We start from the raw sequence: 19,709 nt of genomic DNA, 5'->3' as shown, positions 1-19,709 counted from the left end.
CCTCCTCCTGTCTTCTTCTATCATTTTGGATCTCCCCTTCCCCCTCCAACTTTCGAATCCCTTACTCACTCTTCCTTCGGTTAGTCCTGACGAAGGGTCTCAGCCTGAAACGTCGACTGCACCTCTTCCTAGAGGTGCTGCCTGGCCTGCTGCGTTCACCAGCGAGTTTTATGTGTGTTGCTTGGACTCTTTATATTGTGTTCCTATTGCTGGTTTCAATGGGGTTGTTTGTGCAAACACAGGAGAAAGCCATTGCTCCAAAATGAAATCTCAGGTCACAGAGTGTGAATTAGAGGTTATTCTGGTCAACTAATGGATTTGAAGTAATTTGGGATTATGTCAATTTGAAAACAGGCATTGCATAGGCATGTTTCCAAAGCAGCATAAATTGACTCCCTCACAGGCTTGATAGATAGATATCATGGCTGGACTTGCTTATCCCTCCTTGGAAGTTGCATTTATCCCTAGGAATGTATTGTTTCTGAGTTATTTAAATTTGCAAAGGAATTTAAATTGAAAGTTTCACAAATTGAATATAGATTGTTCCTTAGTAAAAGTATGCTGATGGACATTAAGAAGTTTCACAATAAGTGAAAAAAAAACACATGTTTTTAAATTCTTCGGGAAAAGATATAGTCACGAATGTTTAAGCAATGGTTAATTTTCTACAAGGTGCCCTTGGTGAAATAGATTTAACAACTATCACATTCTCTGGTGGGGTTCCCTACAGATCTTACAGTATCTTTGACAGTGCATGATTGATGTTCTCAGGAAAGGATATGGTTCATTTCTAATTGTGAACAGTCGAAGTACAAGCAACATAATCTTTGGGGCAAAGACAAGGCATTACCTCCCAGAAGGCATTTGAGAAAAAAATAAATGCTTCAAATTGAAGGAATTTTAAGTGCAAATATTTATAGGTCGAGTAGTTGTCATAAATGAGTCTCAGAAAATCCCTCCAAAAGAACATCAAAGAAGTCAGTGTGATGGTAATACAATATGTTTGAATGAAACTGATTATTCAGGAAGAGGAGTTTTGTCAAAAACAGTACTCTCTATCAATAAACAATGGAAGTGAGCTTTATTTACTCCAACAGCAATGATTGTTTTTCCTGCACAGCACTTACGTGGAATTGGATATGCAAATTTGTCTGAGTGTTTGGTAATCAGAGCATTTTTAATGTGACTTCTCCCAACTCCATTGGCTCCTGCAAATAAAAAGCAAGGTATTTTGGTACATGAGTAGGCATTAGGAAACATGACACTTAATAGCTGGGTTTTGATTTATGTTGAGATTGCGATTCTGTTTCCTTGCACCTATTCTAAGGATCGGATACATCATCAGGTAGGCTGCACACATTAGAAAGATCGCACATCTCTTCCACCCACTGAATGAGGGGAACCTGGTACGTTTTTGAGATTTCTCTATGAAGTGTTCCCATCCAATGAAGCTCTATTTTTTTTTCAAAGGAGTTTTCTAATCAGGCATCAATAAGATATGGTATAAGAGGTCAGATATTGTTAATCAGCCATGCTCACCAAGAAGCACCAAGGTCTTTCTGTTGAACGCAGGGAGCTGTACGACTTCTTCATATGAGACTAGATCCAGGCGATCAAAGACTGGAAAAACAATAGCAATTAGTTGTAAGCTTGAATGAAATAAATGACTGCTGCCACTCTGATGTGTACAGTAACAGCAGCTAAAGTACTGGAGTGTTATGAGAGCAGTTCAGAGTACACAATAGTACATCTTTGTGCACACAGTAGGACAATTTCTCAGTTACTATGGCAATAATATAGCTCAGAAAACATTGCCTTTGTTGATGACTATATTGTGCCTTTGATTTACTAAGGTAAAACATGAAATGTAACTTGTAACAATATAGTCAACCTTTCTTTCACAATTTACGATTTTTTTTTGCACACCACAGTTCCCAAGGAGACATTGAATTACACATAATTAGGCACTTGGCAAGATCCAATAAAAAGTAGTTAGGTTTAAGCAGAGCAACTACTGTGTGAGTGGGTCAGTGTTAGAGTGGGGAGTTGAGGCTTTGGCTTATCAAGGCTTCAGCCAGGAGGGTTATTTATTTATTCTTTCTTTCTTATTGCACATTTAGAGTAGTGGGCATGGCAGGATGTGGGAAGGCAGGGAGACCTCCAGTGTTCCTGATGACTTCACCTGCAAGAAGTCCACCCACCTGCAGCTTCAAACACACCACGTTAAGGAGCTGGGCCTGGAGCTGGACAAATTATGCATCATTCAGGAGGCTGAGGGTTTGATAGACAGGGAATACAGGGAGGAGATTGCACTCAAGGTGCAGGACACAGGTAACTGGGTGACTGTCAGGAGGGGGAAAGGGAATAACCAGCCAGCACAAAGTACCCCTGTGGCCATTCCCCTCAACAACAGGTATACCTCTTTGGATACTGCTGTGGGGGGTGGGGGTGTGGAAGATGACCTAGCAGAGGAAAGCCACAGCAGTCAGGTCCCTGGCTCTGAGTCTGGCTGTGGGAGAAGAGGAGAGGTGTAGTGACAGGGGATTCATTGGTTAGGGGAATAGAAGGGAGGTTCTGTGGATGAGAATGAGATATCTGGATGGTATGTGGACTCCCAGGTGCTAGGGTCAGGGACATTGTGGATCGAGTCCACAGTAGTCAAGTGGGAGGGTGACGTTATTGTCCACGTTGGTACCAATGACATGGGTAGGAGAGGTGACGAGGTCCTGCAATGCAAGTTCAAGGAGTTAGGTGCTAGGTTAGAGGACAGGGCTTCCAGGATTGTGATCTAAGGATTGCTGTCTGTTCCATGTGCTAGTGAGGCCAGAAAGATCATACAGTTTAACACGCGGTTAAGGAGTTGGTGCAGGAGGAAGGGGGGGGGGGTCAGATTTTTGGATCACTGGGCTCTCTTCCAGGAAAGATGAGACCTGTACAGAAGAGTTGGTTTGCACCTGAACCGGAGGGGGACTAATACCTGAGCAGGAAGGTTTGTTAATGCTACATGGGGGTTGGGCGGGGGGGTGCGGGGTTGCAGGGGAAAGGGAACCAGAATGCCAGAATAGATAATGGAGTCAGTTATGGAGAAAGATGTACTTACATACAAAGTCAGTAATCAAAAACTTGAGCATGGTGGGACTAATATTCTGAGCTGCATATATTTCAATGCCAGGAGTATCCTAGGAAAGGCAGATGAGTTTAGGGTATGGATCAGCACATGGAATTATGACATTGTGACCATTAATGAGACTTGTTTGCAGGAAGGGCAGGACTGATACTCAATGTTCTGGGGTTCCGTTGTTTTAGATGTGTTAGAGCGGGAGGGTGTCAGGGAAAACGTCATGGCAGTGCAGTTGACCATGTTAATGGGATCATATTACAGAGCACACAACAGTCTGCGGGATTTAGAGGAACAAATTTGAGAGAAATTGCAAACTCTTCCAAGAAACACAAGGTTGTGATAGTAGGCGATTTTAACTTTCCACATATTGACTGAAGACTGCATTTGCAATGACTCACACTGAACGAGTTTAGTCACTCGCAAACTGCAAGTCTTGGTGAGAGAGAGTCATTGTTTGAAGTATTGTGAGAGATTGACACCTTATAGGGCAGGAACCATTTGAAATCTGCAAGTCTTCTCAGAAGTGAGTCTTATTTGAGTCAATAAAAAGAAAGGAGTTGTAAGCAGATCAGCCATAGTTGGAGTGGGGCATTATTAGAGTGATCTGGCTTTGACTCAACAGGCTTGGGCGAGCACAGGCGGAGGTTCTAAGTAAGTTTCTAGTAAGTTTTTTTTTCTGTTAATACATAGCTGGAGGGCTGAGAATGAGCCCATAGTTAGTGGCATGTTCCTTGTGCGAGATACGGGAACTGTGGGAGATCTCCAGTCTCCCTGATGACTACTTCTGCACACAGTGCACAGTACCCGTGTGACCATTCCCCTCAATAACAGTATACCATTTGGATACTGTTGAGGGGAGGGAGTGTGGAAATGACCTACCAGAGAGAAACCACAGTGAGCACATCTCTGGTTCTGTGGCTCAGTAGGGAAGAAGGGAGAAGAGGAGTGCAGTAGTGACAGGGGATCCCATAGTTAGGAAAGCAGTCAGGAGAATCTGTGGCCATGAAAAAGAAACCCAGGAGCCAGGATCAGGGATGTCTTGGATTGGTTGTAAATGGGGAGGGTGAACAGCCTGAAGTTGTGTTACATTGTTGTATAACTATATACTGCAGGTAAGAAAGGTGAGGTGGTCCTGAAGAGAGATCTCTGGATTGCTGTCTGTGCCATGCGCCAGTGAGTGTAGGAATACGATGTCTTGGCATTTCATGACTGAGCAGTTGGGTGACAGGGGCAGGGTTTCAGATTTCTGGGTCATTTGGACCTTTCTGGGAATGTATGACCTGTACAAAAAGGATTGGCTACATCTGAACCCAAGGGGGACCAATATTTTTGCAGGCAGATTTGTAGAGCTGTAGGGGAGGGTTTCAACAAATTTGTCAGGGGGATAGGAACTAACATCACAGGGCTGAGGATGGGGCACTTAGTATACAAGTAGATGCAGTGTGTAGTGAGACTGTCAGGAAGGACAGATAAAATCACAGTTGGTGGGATAAGTTGAAGTGCAACATGGAGGCAAAATAGGAAAAGGTAATGAATACAGGACTGAAGGTGATATATTTGAATGAACGCAGTATTTGGAATAAGCTAGATGATCTTGTAGCTCAATTAGCAGATATGATGTTCTGGGCATCACTGAGTTATGGCTGAAAGAGTTGGGAGTTTAACACTGTGTGTCGAAAGGACAAGCAGGTAGGCAGAGGGGGTTGGTAAAAAATGAAATCAAGTCTTTAGAAAGAAGTCTTCAGAAGATGTAGAATCCTTGTGAGAGTTAAGAAACTGCAAGGGTAAAAAGACCCTGATGCGAGTTGTATACAGGCCAGGATGTGGGATACAAATTAATGGGAGATAGAAAAGGCATGTAATAAGAGCAATGCTGTGATAGTCATGGGGGATTTCAATATGGAGATAGATTAGGAAAATCAAGTTGATGCTGGATCCTGAGAGGGGGAGTGTTAGAATACCTATGTGATGACTTTTTAGAGCAGCTTAAGTTTGAGGCTACTAGGGGAAAGGCAATTCTGGATCCGGTGTTGTGTAACCCAAGGGAGCTTAAGGTAAAAGAACCCTTAGGAAGAAGTGATCATAATATGATAGAACTCACCCTGCAGTTTGAGAGGGAGAAGATAAAGTCCAAGTATATCACCAGGTTTGCGGACACTATGATGATAAGTAGAGGGCAAGTAGCATTGACAAAGCATGGAGTCTGCAGAAAGCCATAGACAGACCAGGAAAATGGGTAAAGAAGTGGCAGATGGAATACAGTGTCGGAAAGTGTATGATCATGCACTTTGGTAGAAGGCATAGACTATTTTCTAAATGGAAAGGAAATTCAAAAATCCAATGTGCAAAGGTTCTTGGGAGTCCTTGTGTAGGATTCCCTAAAGGTTAACCTGCAGTTGAGTTGGTGGTAATGAAGGCAATTTCAATGTCAGCATTCATGTCAGGAGGACCAGCATATAAGAGCAAGGATGTAATGCGGAAGCTTTATGAGGCATTGGCCAGACTGCATTTGGAGTATTGTGAATAGTTCTGCATCCTTTGTCTACGAAAAGATGTGCTGACATTGGAGAAGGTCCAGAGGAGGTTCATGAGAATGGTTCTGGGAATTAAAGGCTTAATGTATGAAGAACTTTTGATGGCTTTGAGCCTGTACTTGCTGGAATTTGGAAGAATGAGGTGGGGTTCTCATTGAAACCTATCAAATATTGAAAGAATGGATGTCAAGTGGCTGTTTCATATAGTGGGTGTTTCTAGCTTCAGAGGGCACAGCCTCAGACTTGAGAGAATGAGGAGGAATTCAGAACTGAGATGAGGAGGTTTTTAGCTAAGGGCTAGTGAATCTGTGGAATTCATTGCCACAGGCCAAGTCATTGAGTACCTTTAAAGCTGGGGTTGATATGTTCATGATTAGTCAGTGCATCAAAGGTTATGGGGATAAGGCAGAAGGGGGTTGAGAGGGATAATAAATCAGCCATGATGGGCTGAAGAAGCAGACTCAATGGGCAAATTGTCTAATTCTGCTTCTATGTCTTATGACTGGGATTCCCATACTATAAAAAGGCTAAGGGGAAAGAGTTTGTCAAATGTCTTTAGGAAAATTTCCTTAATCAGTACCTAGATGTCCCAACTAGAGAGTGTGTGATACTTGATCTCCTATTAGGGAATGAGACAGGACAGGCGACAAAAGTTTTTGTAGGGGAACACTTTGCACCTAGTGATTGTAATGCCAATAGTTTTGAGGTAATTATGGAAAAGGTTAGCTTTGGTCCTCAGGTTGAAATTCTAAATTGAAGAAAGGCCTATTTTGATGGTATCAGAAGGGATCAGGCAAGTGAGCATTGGGACAGGTTGTTTTCTGACGAAGGTGTACTTGATAAGTGAGAGGGCTTCAAAAGTGAAATTTTGAGAGTACAATGTTTGTATGTCTTTGTCAGGCAAGGATAGCAGGTTTAGGGAACCTTGGATTTTGAGAGATATCGAGGAAGGAGGTGCACAGCAGGTAAAGGCAGGAAGGAGAAAATTAGGTGTTTGAGGGGTATAAGAAATGAACAAGAACACTTACGAAGGAAATCAGGAGGGCTAAAAGAAAGCATGAGTTTGCTCTAGCAGACAAGGTGAAGGAGAATCCCAAGGGCTACTACAGATATATTAAGAGCAAAAGGATAGTAAGGGACAAAATTAGTGCTCTAGAAGATCAAAGTAGTAATCTATGCATGGAGCCAAAAGAGATGGGGGAGGTCTTAAGTGCATATTTTATATCTGTATTTACTCGGGAGATGGACACGGAGTCTATAAAAGTGAGGCAAAGCATGGTTCTGAGGTCATGCACCACATACAGATTACAGCGGAGGAGGTGTTTGCTGACCTGTGCTGCAGTGTGGATGTTATGTTGGAATTGTACAAGATGCTAGTAAGGCCTAATTGAGAGCATTGTGTGCAGTTTTGGTCACTTACTTACAGGAAAGATGTAACTAAGTTTGAAAAGAGTGCACAGAAAATGTACAAGTGTTGTGCCAGGACTTGAGGAACTGAGTTATAGGAAAAGGTTGAATAGGTTAGGATTTTATTACCAGAGCAGAGAAGATTGAGAGGAGATTTCATGAGGTATACAAAATTATGAGGGGCACAAATAGGGTAAATGTAAGCAAGCCTTTCTTTTTCCACTGAGGTTGGGTGAGAGTACAACTAGGAGTCATGGGTTAAGAGTGAAAGGTGGACTGTTTAATGGGAACATAAGGTGGCACATCTTCACTTATAGGGTGGCGAAACTGTGATAAGACTGCTGAACGGATTCTGACCCGGATCTGGGCCATACCCTTCAAATATCCGGACCTGCCTCTCAGTTTTTTTTGCACTACCTTACTTTCCCTTTTCTATTTTCTATTTATGATTTATAATTTAAATTTTTATACTATCGATTTGTACTCCAGGGAGCGCAAAGCACAGAATCAAATATTGCTGTGATGATTGTATGCTCTAGTATCAATTGTTTGGCGACAATAAAGTAATAATAAAGTGAAAAAATAATAAAGTGTCGAATGAGCGGCCAGCGCAAGTGGTGGATGCAAGTTCGATTTCAACTTTTAAGAGAAATTTGGCTAAGTACTTGGATGGGAGGGATATGGAGGGCTATGTCCGGGTGCAGGTCGATGGGATTAGGCAGATTAATGGTTTGGCATTGACTAGATGGGCTGAAGGTCCTGTTTCTGTGCTGTGCTTTTCTGTGATTTTATGTAACAAAATATGATATCAAGTACTGAGAAATATTAGGGCAAGTAACCAAAATCTTGGTGCAGGAAGTAAATATTCAGCTGAAGAGCAAGGTAGAAAAACAAAGAGATTTATGGAAATAAATTCTTAGTTTAGGCAGCTGAAGTCTCAGTCAGTAATAGTGGAGTAAAGGAAATCAGGGGTGCAAATAGGCCAGGATTAGAGAGATGCAGATATCCTGGAGGCTTCCAGGGCCGGGGTAAGTTACAAAGATAGATGAAGGCATGAAAGGATTTGAAAATGATTTTAAAATTGAGAAATCACAGAACAAAGTCTTAAGTGAATGGACAAGGGAAGGCTATCCAATGTGTTGTTAGAATGACTAGAAATGAAGAAATCAAGAAGGAGGTTCTTAAATCAGCAGCTGTAATGAGCCTGGGGTGGAAATGTGCATTCTTCCAGAGAGTGTAGCAAGCAACCTCTGAACAGGGACTATTAAGAAAAGCCGAAACAGAACATCACAATTGCAATGATCTGTTTCAGCAGACAATAGCCTAGCTTTGGCAATAATGTTAAATGTGCGCAATTGATCTATCGGTTCAGTATTCAATTATTTTAGGATACGGAGGCAACCATGTGGCTGCAGCCATCACAGTAAAATGAGACTGTCTGGAGACATTTATATCCTTTGCATCCATTATCTTTAGATTCTGCAAGTCCGTCCTTTGACCAAAAGGGTAATAAAGCAAATGGCTATTGTTTCCTAAATATCCCAGCCATAAGCCAGCAATGCCACATGAAGAGTGACGTACTTGCACTGTGCTTGGCCAGATACTTGTCTTTACACTGTTTTTTCTTCTTCCCAAATACGCCACATCCTGACGTCACATCCTGATTAGCTGTATTCCTGTTGGCCACTCGCCTATAACAATACAGATCAGCAAAGAACATGAAAAATAGGTACTTTAATATGAAGAAACAAGCTGCTGGAAGAAATGGGCAGGTCACGCAGCATCTGCGGAGAGAAATAGAGAGTTGGCATTTTAGATCATAACCCTTCTACTGGATTTCTACTGAAGTATATTATTTTGGAATCTGTTATGGTGTGTACTGTATGTGCACGTCTGTGAGATTTGCCCTGTGATCTTCTGCTATGACAATTCTAATGTGTTATTATTCCAGCTGTGTATACAAAGTAATTGATCAATTCTATCCCACCATTCGCAGCTAGTTGTGGTAGACCATGGAGCTTTGATCTGATCTGTTCATTGGAAATTGCCTTACCTGCCCCAAGCATTTTTTTTTACTGATAGCAAGCATGCAGTTCTGTGCTGCAGTTTTACTAAGCTGGTACTTTTTTAGATGCTATTCTTAGCATGCCTTTCTGCACTCCCCTACCAGATTTAATCCTCTAGCTCGATAAACATGGTTGAGGTATGTACTGAGCCATTTCAGCTGCTGTGGCTGAGAGTCTCATGGATGCCATTTTGGAGATGTCAGGCCTGTTCTGAGTTTAATGTACTTAGCACAATTATGATGCCTCCTAACATGATGGGGTGAGAGAACTTGATGTGATGATGTGATATTGGCTCCATAAGTACTGTTCATCAGTCACTTCCTCCAATGCTATCAAGGAGAGATGCATCCATCACAGTTAGACGGGCAAAGATGAGGTCAAATAGGTTCATCCCTCCTGTTCGGTCACTCACCACCTCCCACAAATTCATTGTGATAGCTCTGTCTCTCAGGATTTAGCCAACTCAGTTCATGGTGGTGCTATGAAGCCACTCTTGCTGATGGACATTAAAGTCCCCCACCAAGAGCACATTCCATGTGTTTGTTACTTTGTGTTTTCTCCCCCAAATGTTCAACATGGAGAAGCACTGATTTACCATCTGAGGGAAGGTGACAGGTGGAAATCAGAAGGCAGTTTATTTGCTCATGTTTCTGGTGCCATGAGACTTTAGAGGGTTTGCCATCAGTGTTGAGAACACCGAGGATTGCTCTATGCTGCCGCTGTACCACTGCTTCTGACGGGCCTGTCTTGCTGGTGAGACAGGATTATGATGGAGGACATATTGCCTGTTAGGTATGCTCCTGAATCATAACAGGTTTGTTATCACTGACATAAGTCATGAAACTTGTAGTGTTGTGGTGCAATACATATAAATATAGATCACAATAAGAAACACAAAAATAAATAATTAGTGCAAATATAGTGAAGGAATATTTATGGACAATTCAGAAATCTGATGGTGGAGGGGAAGAAGCTGTTCCTAGAGTAGTCTGTGGGGCAGCTGATAATTTGTGAGGAGCAAGTTTGCTGTGTCCATCAGCGCATGGGTAGAGGTCAGATGTTCACCTGGTTTTGCTCTTTCTCTATTTGAATATAGATTGCTGAGCCACCTAAAAGTCAATCCACACTCTGTGAGGCAGACCAGGTAAGGGGTTTTCCTTTGAAGTGCTTCAGTAAACATTACAATAATACAGTGCTTTTCCAGTCATTGCTATTGAGACAAAATGCCATTTTCTCAAATTAGTAACAGAATTTCAATTCCACAGCTGCAATGGTTGGATTTCACACTGGATCTCTGGATAGTTAGTCTGCTAATTTCTAACATTGCCCGACCACTGTGTGTGGTAGCATCTTTTAAAGTGCTTTAATTTGATCAGCCTTTACCTCAAACTCAAGGGAATACAAGCTAAGTTCATTCAATTTGCAGTTGTATTGTTATTAATTCTCTAAGATTCCCCACCTTCTTGTTTCCAGCTGAACTGTTCTGTATCCAAGACAACTATAGACTGACACAGCGTGTGACAGAGCCTACACACAGTAAAGGCTGATCTATACTTCTGCGTCAAATGGACGCCATAACCTACGCAAATGGCCTACACGCGTTGTGAGCATTTATACTTATGCGTTGGTGCGTCTGTGTCGCGCTACAATTCGAGCACATCGCGCATGCGCACACCTGCCCGAGCAAGGCTTCATGGTCATGGTAGTCTTTCTCGGGGTAAACAAGTTTAAAGCGAGCGTCTTTTTTCGTAGAAGTGAAATGTGTCCTCCATAATTTCGGAGCTCTGTAAAGCTTTATGGAAAGCATTGCAGCCAGAGTTCCTTCCCTGCCCTTTAGTTGCCCAATGGGAAGCTACTGCGGCGTAGGAGGAAACGTGATGCTCTCAAGCAGACCGATCAGAGTTGTTGCAGTCTGCGGTGCCGCGACGCGTAGTTACGTTTTGGGAGAGGTGCGCGTCAGGCTATGGTTCAGGGATCCGCGTAGGCACTGCGTAGGGTTCGCGACGGCGCCGTAACTACGGCATTGATATTACGCAGAAGTATAAATCAGCCTTAAGGGCCATAGCTATCCAATGGTCTTTAACACTTCTGAGGTTGTGGTGACCGAAGTTGTTCTTTCTGATCATTTCTGTGTTTTCACTGAAATTACTATGTCTCTACTCACTAGCGCTCAAACTGAGATAATCACAAAATGGTTTATCACTGAAAACACCAAGCTATTATTCACACAGGCCTTCTCTCCCACACCTGCCCTCTCACTGGCTTCTGTCAATGATATCGGAGACCATCTCAACTCTAAAGTTACAGATATCATTGACGTAATCACCCCCACAAAAGTAGAAGTAGTTTCTGGGAAGAAAACAAAACACCATGGAGAAACACCTCACTGGTTAAACTCTAAAAAGAGGAGTTGAAAAACTGAATGCAGCTGGTGGAAATCAAAACTCCAGGTCCATTACGACATTTATAAAGAAACTCTTCGCACCTATAACTTAGAGCGAGGTGTGTAAGGTAGTCCTTCTTCTCTGATACTATAAACAAAAACCGCAATAATGCATGTGTCTTATTTGCTAGAGTTGATAGGCTCACACATCCTCTTGTATCAGTAGCACCTGAACTTCTAACTACAAAGTCATATAATGACCTTGCGTTCTTTTTTAGTGATAAAATTCAGAAGACTAGACATGCTGTTAGTGTCTCTGCACCAGGTCAGAAGTCAGTGTGGTCCTCTCTCTCACTTAGAACTAATTTAGTTAAGATAATACAATTCAAACCCATTGACTATCAATCTCTAGAAGAAATTGTGCTACACCTGAAATCCTCCTCCTGTTCCCTTGACATTTTACCTACAGCCGCTTTAAAAAATGTTTTTAGTTGCACGGCACCAGGCATTCTGCAAATAGTCAACACTTCTCTTCTATCAGGCAGCTTCCCAAGGGCCCTGAAAACTGCAGTTAATAAGCAACTTTTAAAATGAACAACCTAGATTCCTCAGTAATTAATAACTACAGGCCAGTATTAAACTTACCAAGTTTAAGTAAAATCATTGAAAGGGTTGTTTATCAGCACTAAGCAATTGTAAGGATGTTTTCCAGTCTGGATTTTGACAACACCATTGTACTGAGACTGTTCTGATCGAGGTTTTAAATGACAGCCGCTTAAACCATGATGATGGTAAACTTTCAGGTTTGGTTTTACTGGATCGTAGCGCTGCTTTTGACACAGTTAACCATGGCATTTTACTGGACAGACTGGAAAGCTGTTTGCGACTTTCTGGTATAGTCCTGAAGTGGTTTAAATCATATTTACAGCACAGGGGCTATTTTGTATTGATTGGCAGCTACATATCTGACCAAACAAACATGACCTGCAGAGTGGCTCAAGCATCATACTAGGGCCTTTTCCTTTTAGCATATACACACTCCTTCTAGCTCAAATCATGGCAAGCAACAAAATATCTTCACTTAGTGACTATGGTCCCATACAACCATTAAAAAACTGTATTGACCATATCACTGTTTGGATGAGCAAAAACTTCCTCCAGTTAAATAAAGGGAAAACTGAAATAAATGTTTTTGGTGCCAAAATTAAACGATTAAAGGTCAATGCTTACTTAGAATCCCAGTCAATACAGACCACAAACCAAGCCAGAAACCTTGGTGTTGTGATGGACTCAGACTTAAATTTTAACTGCCACATTAAGACAATTACAAAGTCAGCCTACTGCCATCTTAAAAATAAAGCCCAAGTTAAAGGGCTTACGTCTCAATAAGATCTAGAAAAACTCGTCCATGCATTTATTTTTAGTAGGTTTGACTACTGTAATGGTGTTTTCACAGGTCTCTGTAAAAAATCCCTCAGACAGCTGCAGCTCATTCAGAACAGTGCTGCTAAGGACCTCACTAAGACCAAGAAAGTAGAACATATCACTCCAGTTCTCAGATCACTGCACTGGCTTCCTGTGCATCAGAGAGGACTGGTTTTAAAATATTACTACTGGTTCATAAAGCACTGAATGGTCTAGGGCCAGAATACATCTCCGATTTCTTGCTGCATCATGAACTTTCCCGAGCTCTCAGGGTGTCTGGGGCGGGTCTGCTACTGTCCCCAGGGTCAAAACTAAACATTTTGAAGCAGCTTTTAGTTACTATGCTCCACATATCCGGAATAACCTTCCAGAAGATTTTAAGTCTGCCCCAACTTCAAGGTCTTTTAAGTCGAGGCTTAAGGCTTTTCTTTTCGCTGTAGCTTTTAATTAGAATTTCCTACATTGTAACTCTTATTCCTTTTTAAATCTATTTATCATATCTATTGTGATTTTATCAAAGGGAGGTGTATGGAGGGATATGGTCCGTGTGCAGGTCAGTGGGACTAGGCAGAAAATGGTTCGGCACAGCCAAGAAGGGCCAAAAGGCCTGTTTCTGTGCTGTAGTTTCTACGGTTTCTATGGTATTTTTCTCTGTGATTTTATTCTCTTTTATATTGTCTGAAATTTGATGTTTGATTTTTATATCTTGTTCTATGTAAAGCACTTTGAATTGCTTTGTGTTTGAAAAGTGCTATACAAATAAACTTGCCTTACCTTGGCAAATATCTGCTGAGTTTCCAATGCTGGCATTTCCTGCCAACCATATACTTCACAACTCACTTCACCTTATAATCAAGCATTTAAACTAAGCACCACCATTCCATCGGTTCTTTTAATTCCTATCTGAAGCATTCTCCTTTTGGTTAGAAATTCATCCTCTGTTACATGCACCAAGGACACTGGGCATGGCAGCACCCCTTCTCCCTTAGAAGTTTGCAAAGATTTGACATGATGTCTAAAACTTTGACAAACTTCTATAGATGTATGGTGGAAAGTACATTGGCTGGTTGCATCACGGCCTGGTATGGAAACATAAATGTCTTTGTACTGAAAAGCCTACAGTATAAACAGTACTGGATATGTCCCAGTCGCTCCCCACCATTAAACGCTTCTATATGGAGCCCTGTCACAGGCAAGCAGCATCCGTCATCAAGGATGCTCGCCATCCAGGCCATGCTTTCTTCCCGCTGCTGCCATCAGCAGGAAGGTACAGGAGCCTCAGGACTCACATCACCAGGTTCAGCAAGTTATTACTCCTCAACTATCAGACTCTTGAACCAAAGGGGATAACTTCACTCAACTTCATTGCCCCATCATAGACATATTCCCAAAACCTATAGATTCACCTGCAAGGTCTCTTCATCTTATGTTCTCAATATTAATTGCTTATTTATTTACTATTATTGTTATTATTTCTTTTTTTCCCTTTCTTTTTGTATTTGCATAGTTTGGTGTCTTTTGCAAACTGGTTGGCACCCTGTTGGTGGAGTCTTTCATTGATTCTGTTATGGTTATTAGATTTATTGAGTATGCCTGCAAGAAAATGAATCTCAGGATTGTATATGATGACATATATGTACTTTGATAATAAATTTACTTTGAACTTTGAACAAGACACTCAGCAACTGAGGGTGAATTTCTCCTTCAAAGAGTCCAAACCTTACTGGTTCACCATAAAACAGAAAATGTTGCAGGACAGAGACAAGGAGTTATGTTGAATCTTTGATAAAACCACTAGAACATTGTGCCGCATTCTGGCAATCACACTCCAGGGAGATCATAAGGAGGATGACTCTGGGTGAGGGATTTCAGCCTTAAGATTAGATTGGAAAAGCTGTGGTTGGTCTTGGAGTCGAGAAGGTTGAGAGGAAAGATGACAGGTGTATAACTCAGGGTGACTTTAGATGTGGATGTAGAAAATATTGCAGACCACAAAGCACAGATTTGAAGTGAAGAGCAAAACCAGAGAAAGGGATCAGAATTTTTTTAAAATGTGGAATGGTGATTTGGATCTATGCTTCTAAGGACGATGGAAGAAAATTCAGTAAGGGTTTTCTCCAAAACGTTAGATGGGCCTGGGGCCAAATAATTTACAAGGGTGTTAAGAAAGAGTAGAGAAAGTAGAATAGACTGCTTCATGGTGAACTGGTGTAGACATAGCAGACTCTACTGTAATGATCTAATGGTAATATAGAAAAGAATGTGGGAGACAAATGCAAGAGGCGAAAAAGCACAGGAAAGAAATGGAAGGGCAGAAAGTGACGAAGAAGAGAGGAAAAAAAATAAACATGAAAGAAATAGAACTTATAGGGCTGCTTTTGCCCCCTTAGAGACTTTTCTTTTTCATTTCTATCACTATATTCTCCCACCTACTTGTTCTTTTCCTTTATAGCTTAGGAGGAACAAAGCGTACCATTCCTGCAGTTCAGGTGAGGGAATTAGTCCAGTTATTTTGCTTGTATTTTCCAGAGTGCCCTGCCACCAGTTGGGATCGTCCTTACTGATAATCTTGATGATGTCACCCGTCTCAAAACTTAATCCAGCTTCCTTGCAAGGGATTAGATCGTCCTTCTTTGGATCATAATCAAATTGAGCTCTCATATACATCTGAAAAAAAAGATATAATAAATAATTAGTCTTAGATTTTACAACCAGGAAGTGGGGAAAAACAGGAAGCATAATTCACACTTAGAACATGTTCAAGATATACACGTTATATAGAATACTGAAGTCTAAAGTTTTGGCTGGGGAGGCTTTGGCAAGCCAGCACAGATGAGTAGCAGGCAAGTACAGGTAAAGGTTCTTTAAATATATTAGTTAACTAAAAAGATACCAGTGAGATAAATTAAATAAAACAGAGATGCAAGATCCAGTAACATACATCAAAGTTGCTGGTGAACGCAGCAGGCCAAGCAGCATCTATAGGAAGAGGCGCAGTCGACGTTTCAGGCCGAGACCCTTCGTCAGGACTAACTGAAGGAAGAGTGAGTAAGGAATTTGAAAGTTGGAGGGGGAGGGGGAGATGCAAAATGATAGGAGAAGACAGGAGGGGGAGGGATAGAGCCGAGAGCTGGACAGGTGATAGGCAAAAGGGGATACGAGAGGATCATGGGACAGGAGGTCCGGGAAGAAAGACAAGAGGGGGGGTGACCCAGAGGATGGGCAAGAGGTATATTCAGAGGGACAGAGGGAGAAAAAGGAGAGTGAGAGAAAGAATGTGTGCATAAAAATGAATAACAGATGGGGTACGAGGGGGAGGTGGGGCCTAGCGGAAGTTAGAGAAGTCAATGTTCATGCCATCAGGTTGGAGGCTACCCAGACGGAATATAAGGTGTTGTTCCTCCAACCTGAGTGTGGCTTCATCTTTACAGTAGAGGAGGCCGTGGATAGACATGTCAGAATGGGAATGGGATGTGGAATTAAAATGTGTGGCCACTGGGAGATCCTGCTTTCTCTGGCGGACAGAGCGTAGACGTTCAGCGAAGCGGTCTCCCAGTCTGCGTCGGGTCTCACCAATATATAAAAGGCCACATCGGGAGCACCGGATGCAGTATATCACCCCAGTCGACTCACAGGTGAAGTGATGCCTCACCTGGAAGGACTGTTTGGGGCCCTGAATGGTGGTAAGGGAGGAAGTGTAAGGGCATGTGTAGCACTTGTTCCACTTACATGGATAAGTGCCAAGAGGGAGATCAGTGGGGAGGGATGGGGGGGACAAATGGACAAGGGAGTTGTGTAGGGAGCGATCCCTGCGGAATGCAGAGAGAGGGGGGGAGGGAAAGATGTGCTTAGTGGTGGGATCCCGTTGGAGGTGGCGGAAGTTACGGAGAATAATATGTTGGACCCGGAGGCTGGTGGGGTGGTAGGTGAGGACCAGGGGAACCCTATTCCTAGTGGGGTGGTGGGAGGATGGAGTGAGAGCAGATGTACGTGAAATGGGGGAGATGCGTTTAAGAGCAGAGTTGATAGTGGAGGAAGGGAAGCCCCTTTCTTTAAAAAATGAAGACATCTCCCTCGTCCTAGAATGAAAAGCCTCATCCTGAGAGCAGATGCGGCGGAGACGGAGGAATTGCGAGAAGGGGATGGCGTTTTTGCAAGAGACAGGGTGAGAAGAGGAATAGTCCAGATAGCTGTGAGAGTCAGTAGGCTTATAGTAGACATCAGTGGATAAGCTGTCTCCAGAGACAGAGACAGAAAGATCTAGAAAGGGGAGGGAGGTGTCGCAAATGGACCAGGTAAACTTGAGGGCAGGGTGAAATTTGGAGGCAAAGTTAATAAAGTCAACGAGTTCTGCATGCGTGCAGGAAGCAGCGCCAATGCAGTCGTCGATGTAGCGAAGAAAAAGTGGGGGACAGATACCAGAATAGGCACGGAACATAGATTGTTCCACAAACCCAACAAAAAGGCAGGCATAGCTAGGACCCATGCGGGTGCCCATAGCTACACCTTTAGTTTGGAGGAAATGGGAGGAGCAAAAGGAGAAATTATTAAGAGTAAGGACTAATTCCGCTAGACGGAGCAGAGTGGTGGTAGAGGGGAACTGATTAGGTCTGGAATCCAAAAAGAAGCGTAGAGCTTTGAGACCTTCCTGATGGGGGATGGAAGTATATAAGGACTGGACATCCATGGTGAAAATAAAGCGGTGGGGGCCAGGGAACTTAAAATCATCGAAAAGTTTAAGAACGTGAGGAGTGTCACGAACATAGGTCGGAAGGGATTGAACAAGGGGTGATAAAACAGTGTCGAGGTATGCAAGATCCAGTGATATGTTGAGCTGTATGACGTGGAAGCAAGGCTGAAGACCAGAAATGCAGTGGTCAGCCATTGAAACTGAGTGCAGCCAATGAGAGATACATCAAACTGATATCCCTTCTAAATTGGAAGAGGTCCAGCACTGCTGTCAGCTCTGAACTCACATAAACCACTGGAACCCAAGTGTCCCCTCTATAGTCTGGAGAAGTCTTGTCAGAAGTGGTCTTCTTCATGGAAGAGTTACTGCCAAAAAGCCATTCCTCCAAAGTGGAAATAAAGCCAAGGGACTCATCTAAGTACAAAAACACAAGGACTGGGGTGATGAACAATGGCAGCAAGTGCTCTGGACTGACCAGTCAAAATTTGAAAATTTTGGCTTAAACAGGAAGCAGTTTGTCCAGAGAAAAGCTGGAGAGAACTACAGTGGGCAGGTGTCTGCAGCCAACGGTAAAGCACAATGGAGGCTCCCTATAGGTTTGGGCTACATTTCTGGAAATGGAGTTGGTGACCTGGTCAGAATTAATGGAAGTACAAGTTGAGAAGTACAAGCAGATTCTCATCCATCTTACAATCCTATCAGAGAGGCGTCTGATTGATCCCAATTTCATTCTGAGGCAGCACAATGACCACAAACACATGGCCAAGGTCATAAAGAACTATCTTTAGTGAAAAAAAGAACAAAGAGTTCTGCAGCAGATGCTATGGCCTCCACAGAACCCTGAGCTCAACATCTTTGAGGCTGTCTGGGATTAACTGGAGACACAAAAGCAAGTAAGACAAAGTCTGCAGAACATTTGTGGCAAGTTTTCCAGGAAACTCGAAACAACTCATCAGTGGATTTTCTTATAAAACAGCAGTTTTAAAGACAAAGAGTGGTCACACTAAGTATTGATTTAGTTTTTTACTCTTCAGTGCTCTTTATAGCAATGTTTTTGATATATGAAACTTTCAGTTTCATTATTTTTCAAAGCATCTTCACTTCACAGAGATGTTTTTATATGCACCTAAGACTTTTGCTGTTATGAATAATTATTTTGCATCAGTCTTCACTGTAGAATACACCAGCAGTATGCCAGAAATTCTAAAGTGTCGGGGGGCAGAAGTGAGTGTAGTCACTAAGGAGAAGGTGCTTGGGAAGCTGAAACATCCAAAGGTACGTACATAGGTTACCTGGACTAGGTGGACTACACTCCAGGGTTCTGAACAGAGCTACCTGATGGATTGTGCAGGCATTAGTAGTGATCTTTCAAGAATCATTAGATTCTGGAATGATTCCAGAGGACCAGAATATTGCAAATGTCAATCCACTTTTTAAAAAGGGTGATAAGCAAAAGACAGGAAATTATGGGCCAGTTAGCCTGACTTCAATAGTTGACAAGATGTTGGAATTCATTATTAAGGATAGGGTTTTGGGGTACTTGGAGGCAGATGATAAACTAGGCCAATATCAGCCTGATTTCCTTATGGGGAAATCTTGCCTGACAAATCTATTGGAATTATTTGAGGGAATAACAGGCAGGATAGACAAAGGAAAATCAGGAGAGGTTGTTTACTTGGATTTTCAGAAGGCCTCTGACAAGGTATCGCACATGAAGATGCTAAATAAGATAAGAGCCCATGGTATTACAGGAAAGATATGAGAATGGATGGAAGATTGGCTGACTGGCAGAGGGCAAAGAGTGGAAATAAAGAGAGCCTCTCCTGGCTGGCTGCCGGTGACTACTGGCGTGCCACAGGGGTTGGTGTTAGGTCCCCCACTTTCCTGCCGTATGTTAATGATCGGGATGACTGAATTGATGACTTTGTGGCCACGTTTGTGGATCTTACAGGATGAGTCATTAGTAAAGAAGGTAAATGCAATTTTAGCATTCCTTTTGAGAGGATTAGAATATTACAGCAAGGATTTAATGCTGAGAAATTATAAGGCATTGGGCAGACCACACTTGGTGTATTGTGAGCCA

At 42.4% G+C, this 19,709-nt stretch overlaps 1 protein-coding gene across 1 annotated transcript in view; it reads right to left on the bottom strand.

The window, feature by feature from the left end:
• mpp1 (MAGUK p55 scaffold protein 1) overlaps positions 1 to 19,709 on the bottom strand; it is a 56,740-nt gene that overhangs the window by 5,380 nt on the left and 31,651 nt on the right. Inside the window, exons 6-9 of the mRNA XM_063060678.1 lie at positions 15,410 to 15,603; positions 8,644 to 8,753; positions 1,540 to 1,620; positions 1,128 to 1,208 (exon numbers count right to left, since the gene is read on the bottom strand). Coding sequence (XP_062916748.1) covers positions 1,128 to 1,208; positions 1,540 to 1,620; positions 8,644 to 8,753; positions 15,410 to 15,603 — 466 coding nt within the window. The remainder of the gene's footprint in view (positions 1 to 1,127; positions 1,209 to 1,539; positions 1,621 to 8,643; positions 8,754 to 15,409; positions 15,604 to 19,709) is intronic.

This window comes from Mobula hypostoma, chromosome 10 (assembly GCF_963921235.1).
Source record: "Mobula hypostoma chromosome 10, sMobHyp1.1, whole genome shotgun sequence".
Taxonomy (NCBI): Eukaryota; Metazoa; Chordata; class Chondrichthyes; order Myliobatiformes; family Myliobatidae; genus Mobula; species Mobula hypostoma.
The sequence above is the reverse complement of the archived record's forward strand: the minus strand, read 5'-3'. Positions and strand labels throughout refer to the sequence as shown.